Source organism: Moschus berezovskii, chromosome 23 (assembly GCF_049115385.1).
Source record: "Moschus berezovskii isolate FMDL1 chromosome 23, NW_MosBer_1.0, whole genome shotgun sequence".
NCBI lineage: Eukaryota > Metazoa > Chordata > Mammalia > Artiodactyla > Moschidae > Moschus > Moschus berezovskii.
The window spans coordinates 25,089,808-25,112,303 of record NC_142482.1 but is presented as its reverse complement, the minus strand read 5'-3'; the positions used below and the strand labels follow the sequence as shown (position 1 = coordinate 25,112,303).

The following is a 22,496-nucleotide window of genomic DNA, read 5'->3' as shown; positions in this document are numbered from 1 at the left end:
TCGTACAAAACAGCTCTGTGTTGCTTTACCCTGGTCACGCCCCAGTCAGCCCAGGATGGGGCGGCGGAAGGGGGACGGCGTTCTGTCCCCCCAGCGTGGAAAAAGCAGAGGTAGCTGTGCCTTTGTGCTTTATGCTGGGTAGCAAAGGGAAGGGTGGTGTAGTGGCCAGGGTGGGGGGCACCAGTTGAGTGTATCAGGCTCTGTTCCTTTCCCCCTATTTGGGGATCTCTTTCATTTCTCATCCCTGTGATCTTCAGATAAGGGCCTTGGTGGCTGGAGCCCTGATTCAACTAGGGTGCTACGGTATCTCTGTCCGGCTGCTTGGCCAGGGGCTTGGGGAGTCTGCACCTCAGGGCACCCAACCCCCCTTACATCCGGCCCAGGGATGCTCACAGTTGTCAGCAGTGTGGTCTTGGCTCAGGTGGTCTCTCATTGAGTCTTCTGGCGGTAAGAGCCATCAAGGCAGAAGGCTCCCCACCATGCAAAGAGTACCACTCACCCCAAAACGCTTGTGCCAGCACGCTGGTGGTTCCTTGTGCAATTTATTTCAGAAACGATGGAGACCAGCTGTTGTCCGGCTCCAGCTGGAGACTGAACCAAAGGAAATGGGCTTGGACTGCAGCCGGTGGGAGGATTTAGGTTGGAGGCAGACAATAAGGAAGGGTTTTGTGGCAGGTGGCTGGCTCTCGGGGCTCCTGCAGGGGGCTTTGTGGAGAGGGAAGAGGGTCAGGTCGGGTCATGTGTGGAGGCAGCAGGGCCAGGCTGGGACTGACAGGGGTGGTTTGTAATAAAATGACGGGGAGGGTGACCTCATAGGTATGGAGAGGCTCCACTGCCACTCCTCGTGCAGGGCTAATACCACCGCCTAGTATCTTTCTGGCTTTTTCTTGTTTTCATTAGTGAAGAGGTTTACAGTTTAACCACCTGGTCATCTTAAACAAATGATGATAGATGGGTAGACTTAATAATCTCTTATCGTCAGAACCCTAAACTTCAAGGATGGGCAGTTACTTATTACCCAGAGCTGCGGCCACAGCGAAGGGAGCAGGAAAGGAGAGGCAGATGGAGAGGCTGCTCTCGGGGCCCCTGGGTGGGGACAGTTTACCGGGGGTCTGGGGTGTGGTCCTCTGAGGGCCAGAGGTGAGGGTGTCAGCCACATCCTTCTCCCAAGGGCATGGGCATACCCGGATGGCATGAATGTGGGGCTGGTGGGGGCAGCTTTCATCTCCTGGAGGGGGGGTCCGGGGGTGTCGGTTGCAGGGGAGCCTTTTCCTCAGGATCCCAGGAGGAACAGAGCTGGCAGCACCCCGGGGCCCAGGAGAGCTTAATGGAACAGAGCTTCATTTTTTTTCCCCCTTCTGTCGGAGGAACCACAAAGCAGTAGTGCACAGGGGACCTGTGGCCCCCAACCCTGAAATTCTCCCTCCCCGCCTCCAGGCCCCCACCCTTCATCACCCGCCAGCCTCTTCCCTCCAGAATCCTGATGGTTCCAAAGTCTGCCGTGCAGCTGAGTCACCAGGGCTGGGACCTCTGGGGGCTCAGGCCTTGCAGACAGGTGGGGTGGGGTGGGTTGACAGGCACACTGGGCAGAGAAACACAAAGCCATCACCCCGGGCCGGCTGCATCTGCCAGGACTGCCCACCTCATCCAGCTGGAACCCGTGTTGAATACAGCATCAGCACCCACCTCTGTGCCCTGGAAGGCACATGTCTCGGAGATTGAGTCCCTCGTTTGGCCAGTACTGAGTACCTGCCAGTGCCAGGTTCTGGGGATGAGGAATGAGGGAAACCTCTTTCTCTGAAAGCCTTCAGAGCTCGTAGTCTACCAACCAGAGAGCAGATCCTAAGAAACGTCCTGGGGCATGGGGCGATAAGCACCGTCCCAAGCTCTGATCTTCCGGGTGGTGGTCGCCAGGAAGAAGGGTGTTCCTGGTGACACGTGCCCAGCCCTGCGTCTACAGCTCTGGAGGCCCTGTGCGCTGGGCACAAACCCCAAGAATGGAGGACACCTCCCTACCCCCCTGTTCTTCCCAGTTTACTTTTCTGCCAGCACACACCCTGTATGCCCAGCACCGCGCTACACATCATTTCACGTAATGTGCGTCCCAACCCAAGAGAGTCTTGGTGCCCCCACTTTCCAGAGGCAGAAGGGGAAGCTCAGATTGGTGAGAGGACATGCCCCAGGTGACCCGCTGGTGGGCCGTGGAGCCAGGGGTCGAAGCCACATGTGTTTGCGCCAAAGCCCAGTCTTTGCTCCTCTGCCCCGGGGCTGCCTGCCGAGGGTCCCGACTTGACGGGTGTGGTTTCCCAGTGGCTTAGCTGTCCCAGCGTGTGTTGTCCAGGCTGCCGCGAAGACGGGGGAGGCAAGCTGGCACAGGGAGGGGCTGCTGATGAGCCTGATCTCCGTCAGGTCGTCAGCCCGGGAGGGGGAGACAGCGGATCAGCAGTTCCTGCGACCTCCTTTGTGGCCTGTTTGAGCGCTGTTTCTAGAAACCTTGAGGGGCTGGTGACTTCCCTTGCTTGCTCCTTCCGCCCCGCTGCCAGGCTGGGGTAAACCAAAGGCGTCTCTGGGGAGGAGGGGGGAGACGCAAGCAAACACTCATCTGATGTAATCGCAGGATTAAACTGCACACGCTTTGGTCGCTCTCCATCGCCTGTGGCCCGTGTCTGCCCCTCTGCTATCACTCACCTTCCTTGCTCCACTTTGGTTGGCATTTCTGAGCCTGACCCCAGGTGGGGGGCGGGCTGGGTAGTCTACTTGTCTGGTGGAAAGGGCCGTCAACTGAGAGTCGGGGGGCTTTTGGCTGGCTCTGCTCTGTCCTTTGTCATGAGCTTGCTGTGTGACCTCTTCTGTGTCAGTCGCCCTCTCCGATCAGTCTCCTCAGCTACAAAATGGAAATACAATATCCATGCTGCTTGCCTGGCCTACAGGGTCTTGAGTCTCGAATGAAATTAGAGCCAGAGGCGTTGTTGGTAGGAAAGATACCTGATGAATGAGGTTTTGGCCAGAAGCAGGGAGATGCTGGCTCTGCCTCCAGAGCCTTGTTACAAAGGAGCTGAATGGGGCCCAGAAAGGTTTGTCAGCTTGCCTGGAAAGGACAAGCCAGGAGCCAAATCCCCCGCAGGGACCTCTTGCTCCCCGGTGACCCATACCCCTTTGGGGAAGGAGGGCCTGTTGGAGGGGCCCTGGCTGACTGATTTCCTGCCTTTGAGTTGTTGGCCCAGAAGCTGGGAGATGTCTCTTGGTATCCATCAAAGTAGAAAGACATCCACACCCCCAGGATCTGAATTCTGGGGGCAGGGAAGGGGCCTGGTCATGAATCCAGGCCAAGCATCCCAGCCAGGGCAGAGATGCCAGCATAAGGCCATGAGCCGGGTCACAGCCACCCCAGACCATGGCAGTGGTTGTGATTTGGGGATCAGGACGCTGCAGGTGGGTGAGGGGGTCCTTCTTGTCACTAAGCCTCACTGGACGTGCCTCCTGCTCCGAGTCCTTCAGAAAATGAGGCAGGGAGTGGAGTCTGAGAGCATGGCTCTGGGTGGCCATCTGGTGTCTCTGTTGGGGTGGGAAGGGGTTCTTTCCTACTCCCCAGGGTCACTCTAGGGCAGCATGGCTGTGGACCAGGACTGGCCCTGGAGGTCCCCTGTGTCCACTCGCACCGGGATTTCCAATGTCACTCATCAGCCCGGCCCTCCAGGTGCCTGACAACACTTGCTGACATCCCATCCTGAGCTCCGGCCCCTCCAGCCCTAGTCTGTTTGCTTTAGCCAAACCCACAGCCCTCCACGGGGCAGCTGATCCCTGCAGTGCTCGGCCCCAGCCTCTGCTCTCATGGAGAGGCGCCCAGCTGCCCCAGGGGAGGAGGAGGCGTGTTACCGACCCAGCCTGAGAACAATGGGGGCAGGGTCACCTGCCTTGTTTTCATTGTACCTCCTGAGAGCAGACCGGGCTCCCGGGCCTGAGAAAGTCGGAAACCCAGAGGTTTCTGCTGAAAATGTGCTTACCTCTGGCCTGGGCTTTCCCCACGAGCGCGTGAGACCTCGCAGTGCCTCTGAGCTCTGCAAAGGTTGCTGAGAGATGGCCCAGGAGGGGAAACCCGAGGGCAGACGGGAGGAGAGCCATCCATCCCTGGCTGCCGTGCTGATCCCTGGGGTGGGCTGGACTGGGCCTTCCCCGTAACTAGGAGAGAGGGTGGTTTGGGTCTAGGACGGTGGTTTTGAAATGGGCTGCACATAATATTAGTTATCTGGGACAGCTTTTCAGCAGCTTGGTTCCCAGTCCACAACCCAGACCATTTCTGTCTGAATCTCCCAGGGTAGCACCCAAGCAGGAGTATTTCCCCAAGCTGCCCCCAACCCCGGGTGGTCTCCATGTGCAGCCCGGTTAAGAAGCAGTACTAGTGACCCCTCCCTCCCCTTGGGAGATGCGTTGAGGGTGGGGTGAGATGCCTTTTTCCACCTTGCCTGATGAGTGTGGGTTTCTGGGGTGGGGAGGGATTGTATTTTGTACCCCAGGGCATCCTCTGGTTGCTGTTTCCTCCCTGGGCTGAGGGAGGGCAGCCTGGCTGGCACCAGGCATGGTCCTTTAGGGCCCAAGGCACAGTGAGGCGCCTTCCTCATCCTGCAGTGGGATCTGGGGGGATCGAGGAAGGAAGTGGGGTGAAGAATAAGACTCACTTCTGACTCAAGCAGCCTGGCTTGCTGGGGCCTCGGGAAGAGCGGGAGCTGGTGGCCAGTAGGCTGAATCCTGAGAATGAAAATGTGTTTTCTCAAATGGGCTGCGGGGGGTGGGGGGGTGGAGTGGAACTTGGGAGGTGCTGAACTAGGTTCAGAAGTTATGGTTCTGGACAGAGGAAAATGTGAATTATACAGAAGTGTCACCTGCTCAAGCAGGGGGACCCCTGTGGTCCTAGGCCAACCTTGGTTCCTGGAGAATATCAGTAAATGACCTGAACTGAACCAAGGTTTTCAGACCCTACATTAACTTCCTAGTGTACCAACCAAGTCTCCAGCAATTTGTCTTTCCTTCTTGGCTCCCCTGGTGGCTCAGACAGCAGAGAATCTGCCTGCCCTGCCAGGGACCTGGGTTTGATCCCCAGGTCGTGAAGATCCCCTGAAGAAGGGAATGGCTTCCCACTCCTGTATTTCTTACCTGGAGAATTTCATGGACAGAGGAGCCTGGCAGGCTACAGTCCATGGGGGTCACAAAGAGTCAGACATGACTGAGCGACTAACACTTTCTTTCTACTAAAAACACGATAGGTATTCAGGTAGACACTGGAACGAGCTTCCCTGGTGACTCAGTGGTAAAGAATCTGCCTTCTAATGCAGGAGACTCAGGCTCAACCCCTCGTCTGGGAAGATCCCCTGGAGTAGGAAATGGCAAGCCACTCCAGTATTCTTGCCTGGGAAATCCCATGGACGGAGGAGTCTGGCAGGCTGCCGTCGATGGGGTCACAAGGAGTAGAGCACGACTGAGCAACTAAACAGCAGTCATTGGAGCAAAACTGAAAGAGCAGATAAGCAGGATTGGAGCAAAAGTGAAAATGCAGATAAGCAAAATCCAAGTCTACAAAGTCCACATTGCAAGGGCCCAGGTCAAGTCTTAACAGAGACTAGATCGGGCCCTGCCCCCACATCCCTGCACCTGCCCCACAGACACCTGCGCCCTGCCCGGGAGAGTCAGGGCCCGGATGAGCCAGGCTCACAGCTGGGAGGCAGGTGTGAGGGTGGTGCTGTTTGGCCCCTGCCAATGCCCGGCTGCTAAACCAATCCTGCCCTCCGAGGCACACCTGGTCACCTGGCTGTGGGGAGGGGGTGGGGGAATACCGAGGATTCTGCACATCTTGCCTCCTGGCCGGAGAGCTGGAAGGCTGAGCCCTGCACCCACGTCACCCCCACTTAGGCAGCAGATGAGGGTTCGAATCACCCATGAAGCTTGTTAGCTGCTTGCTGGGCACCTAGGTCAACAGGCATTGTGTTTAAACTCCCAGGTGGTTCCCCTAGGTTGGGGGAGAGCCCCTGGCCCAGGGCCTGGGTGGCATCCGTGGTCTCTGAGCCCCAGTTTATCATCTGAAGACTAGCCCGATGCCCCTCCCCCACCCCACTGGGGAAGATGCTTTTAATTCTTTTGAGCCGTGGTGTTGGAGAAGACTCTTTTGGACTGTAAGGAGATCCAACCAGTCCATTCTAAAGGAGATCAGTCCTGAGTGTTCATTGGAAGAACTGATGCTGAAGCTGAAACTCCAATACTTTGGCCACCTGATGCGAAGAACTGACTCATTGGAAAAGACCCTGATGCTGGGAAAGCTTGAAGGCAGGAAGAGAAGGGGACGACAGAGAATGAGATGGTTAGATGGCACCACCGACTCGATGGACATGAGTTTGAGTAAACTCTGGGAGTTGGCGATGGACAGGGAGGCCTGGCGGGCTGTGATTCATGGGGTTGCAAAGAGTCGGACACGACTGAGCGACTGAACTGAACTGAGGAGCTGAGTCAGCCTGAGCCCGGGCGAGTGAGAGGAGTGGAGATAATGGAGGGCTCAGATAATCATCTTCACGCCTCTAATTTGTTCTGGGAATGCTCACAGGTGCTCACCTTCTCGCCAAGATACTGATACTGTAGGTCTGCCGGCAGTCCCCGAAAGACCTCAGAGGGAGGGCTCGCCACACAGCTGGACAGGCGAACTCTACCCGCTGCGCCCCCCACCCAACCCCGGCCTCTCCACTCCTCATGCTGCTGCAGGGAGCCCCAATACATGGGCTCTGGGGTCCTACCCTGCTCTCCTCTCTCTGCTTATCAGTTTGCAGTGTTAAAGAATGTGAGAAACATTGTTCTGAACAAGCCCAACTTGTTCAGCATGTATTTGCCTGAAAAGTGCCTATGATAGGTTTACTAATCCCCACTTCTGTCTCTTAAGGCAGAAGACCCACTGCCGCAAACTCCGTGGGGTCATGACCCCACCCTGGCCCCCTTCCCTGAGGATGGATGTACAGACAGACGTGGACACCCAGGAAGAGCCCAACCCAGAGACCGGGGGGTGGATGGGCATTGGGCTGACAGTGAAGCCGGGTGATGTCTTAACTGGGGCTTTAAGATTGGGGTTCAGAGAAGCCCCCATGCCTGGCCCCCGCCCCACCTTAGTGAGCACAGGGTGGGGGGTCAGCGTGTGTCCTTGCGCCCTCCGCAGCCCACCTGCCTTGCTCGTCTGTGCAGGCGGCCGGCCAGGGTGGCTGGGAGCCCCTAGGGGGCAGAGGTCTGGAGAGATGGGCTGTCTGAGGGCTGTGGTGGTGCGTCCTAGGTGTGCCTCTGTTTCTCTGCATCTGCTGCCCAGGGGAAGCCTGGACACACACCCCGAGCCTCAGGCCTCCTGACTCTAGCTGTCCAGGGGCCCCTACCTGCTGATCTCACCCAGGCCTGGCCTCAAGGTGCAGAGACATAAATTCCACGCCCTTTCATTTCTCTCTGTGGGCCCACAGTCTCCCCCCAACCCCGGGGGGTCAGGTCACTGCTGAAGGCTACCATGTAGCCGTGACACTGACCGCTGTTACCCTTTTTCAGGGTTTCCAGTGTCCTCGGTACTTTGCATGTGTTCCAGAGTGGGTGCCGTTTTTGACCAATGGAGAAACTAAGGCTGATAGTGTGTGATTTACACAGGGACTTGGGCTTCCCTGGTGGCTCAGAAGATAAAGTGTCTGCCTGCAGTACAGGAGGCCGGGGTTCGATCCCTGGGTTGGGAAGATCCCCTGGAGAAGGAAATGGCAAGCCACTCCAGTATTCTTGCCTGGCTTCCATGGACAGAGGAGCCTGGCGGGCTACAGTCCACAGGGTCGCAAAGAGTCGGACACGGCTGAGCAACTTCACTTGGTGCCAGCACTTGAGAGAGGACCCCCTGCCCACCAAGTAACCCCCAGGTCCGCCCCCACATGTCCATGAGCCTCTGCCCAGGGCGGGGGCACGGATCTGGTTGGAGAACCCTAGCGCCCCCCTTTATAACCCTCTTCCTGCTCTCTGCACACCCACTGCCCCCCAGAAGAGTTTCAGAGTGGGGCAGGCCCCCTCTTCCGGCTGGAAGTACAGTCCCTCTAGTCACTCCAGGGACTCTCCCAGCCCCGTTGCCACTCGCTCTGCCATCTTGGACAAGGGGGCTTTTGTTTGCCCCCCTCACCTGACCCCTTTCCCAACCCCTGCCCTCAAGGGTCTGCCCTCTGTTCTAGCAACCTGGTGACCACCCCCATCCCTCCACCCCTGGAGGCTGGTGGTCCCAGCAACCCTGCGTCCCTCTCCTGACCCTGCCAGCCCCACTCGTGCTGGGGTTTGACTCTGCTTCCCACCGTCTCGCCAGATAAAGCTGTGCGCCTTGTGGCTGATGAACAGTGTAATCCCGGGGTGGTTTATGAGATCTGCCTACAGTGTAACGCTGAGAAGGAGCTGAAGGAAGGGTGTGGGAGAGGGAGTCAGTCCAGGTCAGGCCAGATGCCCTCATTCGTTCGTTCACTCAGGCACTTAACAAATGTGTGCGCCGCAGACAAAAGTCCTGCCCTCATGGAGCTTACCTTCTAGGGGAGTCAGTCCCTGCATTCCTGTGGCTGTTTGCCTTGCATTTGCCTGACTGTTCTAGAAACCTGGGTTCACTCCCGTAGCTGACAAGCCTATACCCCACACGCCCGTCTGGATGAAGAGGGGCTGAGAGCCAGACAGCCACGCTCTGGCTCCACTGCTGCTTAGCAGGTTACTCAGCCTCTGTGCCTTGTTTTCCTCAGCTGTAAATGGAGGGAAGAGAACCTCCTTTACAAGGTTATAAACACTCAACGAGCTGATTTAAAATGCTTTGATTGGTGCTTGTCATAAAACAGGTGCTCAAATATCAGCTACTATTCAAATATAAATTATCATAATCTATGAAATAAGGAGTAATAAACCATGCCCTGCCTACATCCCAAGGTGGCTGGGAGGGCTAGGAGGGCCAGGCGAGAGACAGTAAATGTTCTTCCGACTCTGCCACGCGCTGCGCACACATAACCATTGGCCTTGTTCTCCTTGCAGGCCAGAGGGACCAAGTGAGCGGAGGTGGAATGGGTTAGGGACGGATGCAGCCAGGGATGGTGAGGGACAACCACATGTGTGCCTCTGACACGTGGGTCCAGCAGAAGCTGGCATCCTTGAGGCCGATCCTATGTGGCCAGGAAGGGGCTCTGTGATCCCAGTGTGAGGCCTGACACGGAGCTGGAGGCAGGGTGGGGAGCGACCCTGTGGGTGCCCCGTAGCCGCCATCCACAGGCTGGCTGCCACCTGAAAGTGTTCTCTTACTGCTCTGATGAAGGGAAGGCTGGACCTTAGCCCTGCTGCCTGTGTCCGCAGGATGGGCCCTTTCCGGAGCTCTGCAGAATGCATCTCCGAGATGGGGGTGCCTGGCAGCTACCTCTGCACAGAAGACTCCGGGTCCCTGGGGGATGGGGCACTGTAGGGAACCCAGATTTCGTGGACAGCGAGATTCTGGGAGGGTGGAGTCAGGGCAGCATGTTGCCTGAAGCCTAGGCAGAGGCGTGAATGTCTCCTCCCTGAGAGCTCTGTCTGAGTGGACGGGCTGGTTTCAGGGCACTGTTTTTCCAGGTGGTGCGAAGGGGTGGAGGTATGCACCGGCCTCCTTCCTGCAGCCAGGACCCAGATCCCGGCTGGCTCCCCCGCCCACCCCGCTTCCTCGATTTTAGCATCCCTTAAGTTACTTACTTAACCTCTCAGCCTCAGGATCCTCGTTTGCAAAATGAAAAAAATTATGGTGACTTCCCAGCAGGATTCTTTGCTCATTAAATGAGCTGGAGACACATAAACTCCTCAGCACAACGTTTGGTGCATGGTACCCTCCCCCCCCAATAAACCACAGCCGCTTCTTTGCAAGGATGACAGGCAGAGATGGGAGCTCCGTTCGTCCTCAAACCAGAGCCGGGCCCAGGCTGTCTGCGGGATCCACCTCTCCCGTCTAGGGTGATGTGGAAAATGAAAATATTGTCTTGTGTGAATCTGGAAGCCAAGTTAAATCATCTTGTGTGTGAACAAGGTTCACCTTCTCCCAAGAAAGCAGCTTCCCTAACCCTGGGGGACCAGACGATGTGTCTAATGGCACCCCTCACCCAGGGATGACTTCAATCCTGGGTCAGTCTGTCTGTTCTGGGGGAGAGGGTCCCACCAGCCTGTGGGACCCTGCCCCTGACCTTAATCTGTGAGATGTTCTGACTGGAGCCGAAGTGACCCATGGTGGGAACAGGGAACAGGCTGCCCGAGTTCACGTCCGAACTTCTGCTCCCTGAGCCTCACTTGCCTCACCTGTCAGGTGATGCCTGGCAGATTCAGGGAAGAGCCAGTCAGGGAATGTGTATAAAAGCCCCAGTAAGAGGCATCTGACACACAGCAGCACTGAAATCCTGCTCTCGCTCCCAGCATGGGGATGGAGCCAAGCTGATCCCAGGCCAGCTGCTTGGGAACCCTGGGCAGAGAAGCTTGGGGTGTCCAGGAGCAGGGAGAGCAGGGAAGGGAGGGAGGTGAGGCGCCCAGCTGACTTGCAAGAGAAAGTCTAGAACCTGGCCCAGTTCTGCCAGTTAAGCTCTCAGCCTATCTCCTGACCTGACCTGCAGACATAACTACTGCCATTGGACTGTTGTAAGGGTGAGTGGTGCTTCTGGCCCTGGGGGCTTAGGGCTCTTTGGAATGCCCCCATTTGTCCGCCCCCTCTGGGTGACCGTGTAGAGATAATGGGAGTGAAGGGGATAGCGCATAGGGCTGTGACTCCCTGGTAACCCAGGACGGAGGCCCCAGAGAACACGCCATCAGTGGGGTGAAGGGCAAGAAGCCAGCTTTTCTGCTGCAAAGCTCCCAACAATAATGCCGTCTTCAGTTACCCTGTTTTGCCAGCTCTTACAAGAGATGTCTCCTTCTTATTGTTGTTTAGTTGCTCAGTCATGTCCAATTCTTTTGCAACTCCGTGGACTATAGCCCACCAGGCTCCTCTGTCCATGGGATTTCCCAGACAAGAATACTGGAGTGGGTTGCCATTTCCTTCTCCAGGGGAATCTTCCTGACCCAGGGATCGAATCTGTGTCTCCTGCAGTAGAATTCTTTACCACTGAGTCACCAGCACTTAACTAAATGGTTTCAGAGTCACTGGTAACCTTTGGAAATCCGGTGTGGCTCAGTGAGAACAGTGTGGGCGTGGCGGGTGGGGCTGTCCTGAGCACAGCAGGGCGTCTCACCTCTCTGGTCTCTGCCCACTTCATGCCAGCAGCATCCCATCACCCACGAGAGTAAATGTGCAAGAGGACAGGGATTCTGTCCTCTCTTGAAGCTCTCTCCCTGGTGCCCGAATAGTGCCCAGCACATAGGAGGCTCCCGCTCAGGCAGCACTGGCCAACATTTCCAGAGGGTGCCTCCCCACCTGAGAACCCCTGTTGCAGTCACACCTTCGGTATCCCTCAAGTGTACTGGTCTTCCTGGGTCTAAACTTCCCATGATCAGAAATGGATGCCTAACCAATGGCAGCCCATTCTGGCGGAACTCATTATCCAGCAGATTCACAGCTGTCCCCTCCAGGACCTTGGCCCCTAGGTTAGCATATCATGAAGTCTGACAGCCAAGAATGGAACAGAGTGCCCCACGTGTGGCCTGACCTGCAGAGGACAGTGGGCTGGTTGCCTCCCAGCCCTGAAGAGATAAGGTGTTGACACTGCCTGAGATTGTATTTACCTTTTTTTCTTTTGGCAGCCACCCTAGTGTTTGTTGGTTTGTGGTCAGCTAAAACCCAAGGCCTTTTCCCTTTGACCCTTTGGGTCAGTCTTTTCTAAACCAAAGTATAAGACATGAAAATTTAAAAGACAGCCGTATCTTGTTAGTTTGGGCCCTTTTTTTTAAAAAAAAAAAGCTAGATTTCAACTTAAAATTTTTTTTAAATTATTATTATTTATTTATTTTGGCTGTGCTGGACCTTCTGTCACTGTGCGGGCTTGTCTCGAGTTCCGGTGAGCGAGGGCGACTCTCTAGATGCGGTGCACAGGCTTCTCTTGTTGCAGAGCACGGGCTCTAGAGCTCTTGGGCTTCAGCAGCTGTGGCACGTGGGCTCAGTAGTTGGGGGTCCCAGGTTCTCGATCACAGGCTCAGTAGTTGTGATACAAGGGCTTCACTGATCTGTGACGTGGGATCGTCCCAGACCAGGGATTGAACCCGTGTCTCCTGCGTTGGTAGGCGGATTCTTCACCACTGAGCCAGCAGAGGAGCCCTGGGCCCATTTTTCCAGTCCAGATGGTGCCATTGTAGTGTGTCAGCTGTCTTCCCACCCCAGCCTTGTTCCCGGGTTTGCATCCTTTGCAGATTAAACTGGTCAGCCATCTATGTCCTTGCTGTGCTGTGGATTAAAAGATTCAAGGGGCCTGGCCTTTGGCGTGATGATGGAGACCTCGGGCCAGACCGATAATGATCAGTACTTCTTGGGGTTGTTTATCTGCCTTTATGTGGACCCGGATTAATCCCAGTCCCTCCCTGCATTTCTCTGTCTTCTCCACACCAATATCTTTGCACCCATCTGTTCAGCTGCCTCGCTGCTATCTGGATTGACTGCATTCCACCGAACTTCAAGGCTTTGCAGTCTCTTTGGAGTGGGAGATGCACTTAGCTGAGCATGACTTGCTCTGGTAAACCTGTGCTAGCAGCTTCCAGTGCCCACTGCTTCCTCTTTGAATCTGCCAAGTGTTCTGCTGTCTCCAGAGAGGAGTCAGCAAGAGTTCAGTTTGGAGTTTCTAGAGTCCACCCTTTCCTTTTGTATGAGAAGGAGGTGGGGAAGCAACTTCTGACATCTCTCCTGTTCCTCCAAGACGCCACGGGGTTGACCAGGGGTGGGGTTCCAGTGCTATGATTTCCCGGTCAGCTGTCAGCCGTCTTGGGCTGTGCTTCCTGAGGACAGTGCTGCTCTCATCTCCCCCCACCCCCGTAAGATGGGTATCTCAGACAGCAAAGACTGCAGCCAAAGGCAGCTGAGCGGGCCTGCTTTCCTCGCCATCTGTTTATACCCCGGGCCCTGGGACATTTCATTCTCCGGCGTAGAACATAGATGTCATGGCTTAGGAAACCTTTTGAGTTGACCTACAACCAGATGGACTAGTTGGCCTCTTTCCTATCTGAACGTCCTGGTGTAAAGCGCCCGGCCAGCGCCACGGCACCCTCTTTCTACTTTACAGAGAAATGAGCAGGAAATAGCAGGGTGGGTGGGGAGGGGGTAGGCAGGGCAGTGAGCCGTGTGGTTTGACAGCCTGTCAGATGAGCATGTCATCATGGGAAATTCTTGACAGAAGTCTGTGGATCCATTTACACTGGCCTTCCGCCGCTGCAAACAGCACACTCCTTCAGGACAACCCACCCTTCCCTCTTTTCTCACCAAGCTTCAGTCATGCCGTGGGTAGAACTCCAGTTTTTCTGTCTCCTTCCTACTCCCATGCTTGTTTCTGTCTTTCCTCGGTCCTAGGCTTGATTTCTAGGGGGATTTGTCACGTTCCTGGTTTCTGGGCTGGATGGTCCATCCTGGGTCTCTCCCTGGGGGCAGGGCCAGGACCCCAGATCTTGGCACTTCCTTGGAGACGCCTTGTGAGGTCCTGGCCCCCACAGATGGTGGGTGGAGTGAATGGATGGGGTGGAGGCCTGGTGAACATGTTTGGCAGCTGTCCATGTTCCTGGAATAGATAATAAAGGCCTCTCCCCTGGCCTCCCAGTAGACCTCCCCAGGTGACCTCTCACCTGCCTTCCAGAGTGGCCAGGAGCTTCCTGGGGACTGATATGATGATTTTGAGTCAGCCTGAAGAGTACACACCACCCTGACGACCAGGCCAGCTGATGGGTCCGCCCTCAAAAGATGGGTCCGCAAGCTTCTGAGCTGACCTTAGCCGATGCCCTGACAATGGGGGGTGGGGTGTGAAGGGCCTGTGCGGGGGTCCCTCCCAGGCCAATCCTGAAGTAGCACACTTCTCTGGAGGTCCTCCTGTCTTTTCTGTATCATATCTGCCTTCTTTCAGAGGCATAAAGTGGCGCAGTTCTCAGTGTGGTCCTTGGTCCATAACGTCAGCATCACCTGTAAACTTATTAGAAAGACACATTCTCTGACATCTTCCAGATTACTGAATCCAGTTTACCCGGATTCATAGTCTTCCCAGCTGTGTGTCCTTGGGCAAATCACTTGACCTCTCTGATCCTCTATAAAATATTTCATCTCCTATAAATTGAAGACAATAATTACCACTTTCTTATTGTGATGATTTAATAAGAATGCTTATAAGGAGGTTCATAAAGTGCTGACCTCCTCTCTGATCTTCACTGTGTATCTCTTTTTAGATAGTATCTGATGCTGCAGGACAGGGCGTGGCCATCACAGGGAACCAGACCTTCAACAACTGGAACTGGCCCAACGCAATGATTTTTGCAGCCACAGTCATCACCACCATCGGTAAGCCTTCTGAGACCTTCAGGATACCCTCTTCCATGCCCCAGCTCTGGTCACATGACCTCGTTGGGGTTAAAATCGGGCCAGTTGCACGCTGTCCTTTTGACACACCCCTGGAGGTTTAGTAAGTGCTTGGTGACTGGCCATGCGTGGGAGACTGTTTTCTTCCAGAAATCCTGACCTGGGCTCTTGGAGTAGAAGCAACACAGCAGAGCCAGAGCCATGTGGGAGGTCAAGCAGGTTTACTCACTGCATAAGCCCCAGCCCTTGCTTACTCACCAATCTGGGTGTCTGCTCTGGTTATCTATGAGTGATAACCAACCATCCCAGAAGTTAGGGGTTTAGAATATAACTTATTCCCTGGTGGCTCAGGCAGTAAAGCATCTGCCTGCAATACGGGAAACCTGGATCTGATCCCTGGGTTGGGATCCCTAGAAAAGGGAACAGAATGGCTCCCCACTCCAGTATTCTGGCCTGGAGAATCCCATGGACCGAGAAGCCTGTCAGGCTACAGTCCATGGGGTCGCAGAGAGTCGGACACGACTGAGTGACTTTCACGTCCACTTTCTTGCATTGGTTCAATCCCTGGTCAGGGAAGGTCCCACATGCCCCGGGGCAGCTAAGCCCATGTAGCACAACCGCTGAGCCTGTGCTCCACAAAAAGAGAAAGAATCGCAATGAGAAGCCTGCGCATCGCACCTGGAGAGCAGCCCCTGCTGCCCACAGCTAGAGAAAGCCCGTGCACAGCAGCAGACCCAGCACAGTCAGCAATAAAATAAATAATTTTTGAAGAAAAGAAATGAATGACAGTGCTTCTGGAGTGTCTACCCAGGGAAGCTATTGACTTACGCCTTCTAATTTGCACAAGGGTGCCATGCAGACTAGGACCCGACTCACTAATGGTGGAGGCTTAGTCCACCTTCAGGGAGCTCCCAGTCTGATGGAGAAGGTGCAGCCCATACCATCATTTGCTGTGAATGATCAAGATCATAGCATGGTCAAGGAAAGTTTCATTTCTTAAGTACTGATATTAGATCCGCGTCGTGATCTTTGAGAATGGGCTTTCCTCCAGGTGTGTGTGTGTGTGTGTCTGTGTGTGTGTGTGTGTGTGTGTGCGTGTGTGTGTCTGTGTGCGTGTCTGTGTCTGTGTGTGTGTGTGTCTGTGTGCGTGTCTGTGTGTGTGTGTGTGTCTGTCTGTCTGTGTGTGTGTCTGTGTCTGTGTCTGTCTGTGTGTGTGTCTGTGTGTGTGTCTGTGTGTGTGTGTGTGTGCGTGCGTGTGCGTGTGTGTGGTGGCGGTCGGGGCACCCTGAGTCTGGGTCCATCACCCCCACTGTGGCCCTGTTGGCCTCACTCTCTTCTTCTTCCTCAGGTTATGGCAACGTGGCCCCCAAGACCCCCGCCGGGCGCCTCTTCTGTGTCTTCTACGGCCTCTTCGGGGTACCGCTCTGTCTGACGTGGATCAGTGCCCTGGGCAAGTTCTTCGGGGGACGCGCCAAGAGGTTGGGCCAGTTCCTCACCAAGAGAGGCGTGAGCCTGGTATGTCCCCATCCCTGGGTCCTGGGCAGAGATGGGGAGGATCCTGGCAAGTGACTCTGGTTGGGGGTGGGAAGGATCCCTGGGTCCTGATACGGAGGTGTCGGGACAGATGGCAGGCGAGCCGTTTCAGAGCCCCCTGCCCTCCCAGGTGAGGCTGGGAACGTCGCTGACCCCCCTCCTCCCCGGGCAGCGAGCCTCCTCCAGGCCCGGCGCCCCGCCGGCCTCCCCTCTGGCTCCCTCCTCAGCGCACTCTGGGTGCTCTGCTGGGTTGCCCGCCTCCCCGCCACGTCGTCTGACCCGGTCTCCCTGCACCCCTCAGCGCAAGGCGCAGATCGCGTGCACAGCCATCTTCATCCTGTGGGGAGTGCTGGTCCATCTGGTGATCCCGCCCTTCGTGTTCATGGTGACGGAGGATTGGGACTACATCGAGGGCCTCTACTACTCCTTCATCACCATCTCCACCATCGGCTTCGGCGACTTCGTGGCCGGTGAGTCCCGCCCCTTGCCTCTGCCTCCCCGCTCTCTCTTCCTCTGCTTCTCCTCCACTTTCAGCTCAGCTGACCTTGACCGGGGGCCCCGCTAGGCGTCCAGTGTCCTGGGTCTCCATCCGGCGGGGTCCTGACCCGGCCCTGCCGCTTATAGGAGGAAACGAAGACAGAGAGTCGTTGCAGACGTTTTCTCGTTTCCTTTCTTGCGTATGTGCTGAGTTGCTTCAGTCTTGTCTGACTCTGTGACCCTGTGGACTGTAGCCCGCCAGGCTCCCCTGTCCTGGGATTCCCCAGTCATGAATACTGGAGTGGGTTACCATGCCCTCCTCCAGGGGATCTTCCCGACCCAGGGATGGAACCCAAGTCTTGTGTCTCCTGCTCTGGCCGGCGGGTTCTTTACCACCAGCGCCACCTGGGAAGGCCCTTGCCTTTCTTAGCAGGTGGCTTTTCTGTCTGCCTCTGTTCACATTTGTGTCTGGTCCCTTCCTCTCTTCTCCCCTGTGGTCTGAGCTTAGGGGCTTAGGTGTGCTCTGGGCTAGAGACAGGACCTTCCGCCTGCCAGGTCTGTGTCTGTTACCCCAAGATCCTGTGGCTGAGTCAGGGGATGCTCTGCATCACCGCTGCCTCCTTCCGTCGCTCACAGGTGATGGGGGCGCTGTGCTGGACACTTGACTCAGAGGCCAGAAACTTGGCTTTTGCCACGGGCAGCTTAAAAGGCAAGAAAGGCCCCCTCCCAAGCTGCCCCGCTCCTGCTGGCCCAGACTCTCCCTCCCACCCGTCCCCTCCCTAATCCAGGCGGGGATTCAGCCCCTTTGTCTGTCCTTGTGCCTGAGGGCTGCACAGCATCTTGATTCTTAATCTTCCTGAAAAAGCCCCATTCGCCTTTACTGAGCCGGTGTGGTGTTTGCTCGCCCGGTGCCTGCTGCCCTGGCCGCTGACCCCTACCTCTGCCCCAGGACCTCTGGTCTCTCCCCGCCCCCTTCCTTGGAAGCAGGGACAGGTCACTGCCCTCCTGCCGCATTGTAAGTGGAGACCTGGGATGCTGGGACTGGGCGGCTGAGTGGGTGAGAGAAGCAAGGGAGGCCTGAACCCTGCACTGACACTGGCAGACCTGAGCTGCCTGCCCTGGGAGATAAATTTAGACGGAGGCACAGTCCTGTCTTTTTCTAGCTGGTGTGGCCCAGAGCAGGCCAAGGAGAGGCCTTTGCATTAGGGAAGCACAGAAAAATGTTTTAATTATACTTACTTTCTTAGCTCCTGCAAGATGCCAAACCCTGCCTCAGTTTCCCCATCTGTAAAATTGGTTAAAATAAAAGGAATGGCGCCCACCAATCACAGGGTGTTAAACAATCAGATGAGTTGCACGTGAGCCAAGGGTAGGGCCCTGGTTATCATCACAACCTGCTTCTGACCAGAGCCCTAAGCAAGATCAACAGCACCTCCTGTCTGCCAGGGAGATAGCCCCTTGCCTTCAGACCCCCTCCAGTCTGATGAGGGGTTTATAGTCCTTGCCCTAAGGAAGCCCCACTCTAGAAATGGCCCCCTTCCTGCAGTTACTTGTACAAGTTACTCCCAGTCTCAGGGCGGGAAGGGGGACATAGGATAGGCAATAATACGGATCAACATGCCTGGAAATGTAAGGTGAGATCTCCACGATCCTGGAGGGTAGGGGAGCGGCCAGAGCTGTGCGGAGTAACCCAGGAGGGCTCCCTGGGGCCGGTATCTGGAGCCTGGCCTCGAAGGAGAGAGCACGGAGAGGGCAGAGCCATACAGGCCACAGGAGGAGCCAGGAGGAGGAGGTAGAAACAGGAGGCTGGCCAGACATCAGCAGAAGGAGAATCAAGACTGTCTAGGATATTCTTGCCAGGACCTGTGCTCTTGGACATCCCATGCCCCTCTGCCAGCCTCACTTATGCTAAATGAGTGAGTCCATGCCCAGCAGGAGGATGCCAGCTGCCCTCTCACTTAATTTCTATCTAGGTTTTAATGGAACTGTTAACACATACACCCAAAGAGTACACAAAACAGTGTTGTGAATCAGTGTGTGGGTGAATTATCGCAAGGCCAAGGTTCATGGCTTCGTTCCTGAGCTGGGTGCTGGCTGGTCTCCACCCTCCCCCAAACCCCTCCCCCTTGAACCTCCCACACCCCAGGGAGCCACTCTCCTGACTTCCAACAGTGGAGGAAAGCCAGGCTGGGGTCCGGGCAGGCACACGGGCGACCAGGCCAAGGTCCTTCAGGATGACGGGGTGTCAGCGTCCAGCACAGGCATCCTTTCTTTTTCCTGGTGTGTCCCTATCACTGCTCTGTTCTCAAGACGCGTCCGCTCTCAGGTGACACAGCTTTGGCCCCCTGTGTGTCTCCGGGTCCCCGCCAGCCCTCTCCTGATCCTCTGGGCTTCCTGACCCGCCCGCAGGTGTGAACCCCAGCGCCAACTACCACGCCCTGTACCGCTACTTTGTGGAGCTCTGGATCTACCTGGGGCTGGCCTGGCTATCACTGTTTGTCAACTGGAAGGTGAGCATGTTCGTGGAGGTGCACAAGGCCATTAAGAAGCGGCGCCGGCGGCGAAAGGAATCCTTCGAGAGCTCCCCGCACTCCAGGAAGGCCCTGCAGGTGGCAAGTGGTGCAGCGTCCAAGGACGTCAACATCTTCAGCTTCCTGTCCAAAAAGGAGGAGACGTACAACGACCTCATCAAGCAGATCGGGAAGAAGGCCATGAAGACAGGCGGCGGTGGGGAGCGGGCCCAGGGGCCGGGGCCCCCCGGGGGTGGTCTGCCGGCCCTGCCCGCCTCCCTGACCCCGCTGGTGATCTACTCCAAGAGCCGAGTGCCCAGCTTGGAAGAGGTGTCCCAGACGCTGCGGAGCAAAGGACACGTGTCACGGCCCACCGGAGAGGAGGCCGGGGCCGGACCCCCCGAGGAGGGCTCCCCCACCTCCGAGGTGTTCATTAACCAGCTGGATCGCATCAGCGAGGAGGGCGAGCCGTGGGATGCCCAGGACTACCACCCGCTCATCTTCCAGAACGCCAGCATCACCTTTGTGAACGAGGAGGCTGGCCTCTTGGACGAGGACACCTCCAAGTCCTCACTGGAGGATAACCTGGCTGGCGAGGAGAGGCCCCAGGAGGGGGCCACAGCCGAGGCGCCCCTGAACCTGGGCGAGTTCCCCTCCTCGGATGAGTCCACCTTTACCAGCACAGAGTCGGAGCTCTCCGTGCCTTACGAACAGCTGATGAACGAATACAATAAGGCAAAGTGCCCCCAAGGCACGTGAGGTGGGGCCGGCTCCCCATCCCAGCTTCCAAGGCTTCTATTCTCAACCTGGGGCATCCTACCTTGGCTGGGCCCCTGGCCCCTGGTGGGAGTGCGCAGCCCTGGAACTGGGAGTGGGGGGCCAGGGGCCGTCCTCACCTTCATCCCCTGCAGCTAGATGCCCCGGGTCAGACACGGCGCCCAGGACAGGCCTGTTCCCCAGCAGAATGGGTGCCCTGGTAGTGGGAGGCATCTGTCCTGGGCACGGCTGGTGTATCTGATGCTTCACGGACACATGGACTGGCAGGACCGCTCCCGGCAAGGCCTGCATCCTCGGGGGTCGTTGTCCTGTCGTTTGGTTAAGATTGTTCACACGGTTCTCTTAGATCGGAGGCCTTGGCCATGTAAATTCACCAGTATTAACGGGCTCCTGTGTGCCTGGCACTGAGACAGGCATTTCGGAGAGAGAGAGTGGTGTGTGAACCTGGGTGGGGGCGCTGGGCACTTTAGCACCTCGGGGCCCTGCCTGGGGTTCATGTTGAACCGTCCCCCAGTCCCAGCTCGTCTGCCTGGCTGGCACCCGCTGCTGCAAACCTCAGTAGGGAAGAGTCTTGCTAGGGGAGCGGGTGGGGAGCTAACAGGCAGATGTTGAAACACTCCTGATAACAGGGCAAGTCCCAAGCATGGCCCATGGTCCCACCTGTGGACTTAGCTGAGTGGAGCCCAGCCCAGCACCCCGTTCCCTCAGTCACCCTTTGGCCAAGCAACGGCAGGCAGCCGAAAGCAGTGACAGCGAGGCTGGGGCTCCAGGAGTCGCAAGAGGGGCTTATTCTGCCCCAGCTCCGTCCCCGCCGGCTCCTCATTCCCTGTTCCCTGAGAACAAGGGCCTCGCCTCTCCCCGGCTCACTCTTGGCTCGCAAGTGGGGAATGGCTAGATATGTGAATCCAGCTCCTCCCTCCAGCTGCTGTGTGTGTGAGTGCATGTGTGTGTTTAAAAAAGGAAAGAGTTTGCGGTGGGGGGAGCAAAATGATAATGTGAAACTGTACACAGACTGTTTCTGGGGAGGGACTGGCAGCAATCTTGGGTTCCCCAAGATACACACCCCAGAGCCGGCCACCTCTGCCTTGCATGTTTCGTTTTGTCCTTTTGTTAAATGAACTGCTGTTTTTTAATACCTGACATCTCTTGTTGGCCTCAGAGCCAGAGTTGGGAGGAAAGGTGAAAGAGTGGAGTCCCAAGGATCGGGATGCCTGGTGTTCGCTCTCCTACCCCTCAACCAGATCTGACCTTTCTCGGTGACCTCAGCCAAGGTCATGGTGTCAGAATTGGGGGAGGGCATCAGTCGCAGGCGACTGCATGCTGGGTGTCACCCGAACACCCCCTCTGTCCCTCTGTGTGTGGGGCCAGAGAGGGCCGGAACCCCGCCCACCCGCAGCAGTGAAGGGGATGGACATGGGTATCCACACCCCGCTCGGCCCCCAGCGCAGGGGTGTGCTGGCCTGGCATCGGGGTGGGAAGGAGCGGCCTTCTGTCTTTCTGTGAAACGTTTTAACGAGTTCGTCTTAGTGTCCTGACGCCACTCGGCTGGGGTGTCACTGGCTGTCCTGGAATCACACACACTGTATGTACATACTGGAAATGATGTAAAATGTAATTTATTTTAGCATTTTTACAATAAAACGTGAGATGGGCAAGCCAGCCTGGTGTGTGCTGCGGGGACATGGTGGGGGGCAGTCCGGGAGGGATCGGGACGGGGGGACTAAGGGCAGCCGGGGGGTCAAGGGGAAGAGCTGGAGTAGTCAGGAAGGGAGCAAACTAATCAAAGAGGTGGGGAGGAGGAGAAGGGGCAGGCCTCATGGAGGAGGTGACAGCCAACAGGTCCAAATGAGGACGGGAAGAGCCTCGCAGAAGGAGGTGAGGTCCACGAACCAGGAAGGAGTCAGGAACCGGGGGAGAGGAGTAGTGGGTACTGTGGCTGGCTGGGGTCTGCCAGGCCCCGTTCTACACGCGTTACACAACAGTCCCGTGAGGTAGGGATTACATCCCCGTTTTACAGGCAAGGAAACGGGCCCAAGAGGTGACTTGGGCCAGTCTGCATAGATGGTGAGCCTGGGTTCAAACCCATGCAGCCCCCAGGACCAGAAGAGAGCAATCGCCTGCTTTGTCGTTGCCTGTCTGGTGTCCCCTGAAAGGGTGTCCAGGTAGGTGAGCCAGGGAAGGACCGTGGAGACCAGGCCTTCTGAGCTCAGGAGGACAGGCTCAGTTGGGCCCGTCTGCATCCTTTAAGGTAGGGGTCCCCAGCCTCCGGAATCGGATGTCTGATGATCTGAGTTGATGTAAGAATAATAATAGAAATAGAGTGCACAATAAATGTACTGCACTTGACTCATCCACAAACCGTCCTCCCACCCCCACCCACCCCCCGGGTCCATGGAAAAATTGTCTTCCATGGTCATGGTGTCAGCAAAGTTAGAGACCGCTGCTTTAAGGGGACGATTTCCAGAGTTCGTGGTCCCAGTGGTTTTGAGACTGGCCTCTCCCAGGGCAGTGTCAGGGTCTCCTTCCCACACTGCACAGGGTGTTTGTTAGAAGTTTGAATCTGTTGGGGAAAATGGAAAGTTCCGTGATTTCAGGAGTGAAGCGCGTTTTTCATGAGGGTGTGGCTGTGTTTATAGAGGATCATATGTCTTTAAAATATCAACGGGTTCTGAAACGACTTGATACCATCCATCCCTTTGCCAAAG

The 22,496-nt window shown here is 56.4% G+C and overlaps 1 protein-coding gene across 1 annotated transcript in view; it reads left to right on the top strand.

Moving 5' to 3' along the window:
* KCNK5 (potassium two pore domain channel subfamily K member 5) overlaps window positions 1-21,439 on the top strand; it is a 42,101-nt gene extending 20,662 nt beyond the window's left edge. Inside the window, exons 2-5 of the mRNA XM_055406838.2 lie at window positions 14,365-14,476; window positions 15,843-16,009; window positions 16,329-16,497; window positions 18,914-21,439. Coding sequence (XP_055262813.2) covers window positions 14,365-14,476; window positions 15,843-16,009; window positions 16,329-16,497; window positions 18,914-19,773 — 1,308 coding nt within the window. The 3' untranslated portion in view covers window positions 19,774-21,439. The remainder of the gene's footprint in view (window positions 1-14,364; window positions 14,477-15,842; window positions 16,010-16,328; window positions 16,498-18,913) is intronic.
* Window positions 21,440-22,496: the final 1,057 nt, after the last annotated feature.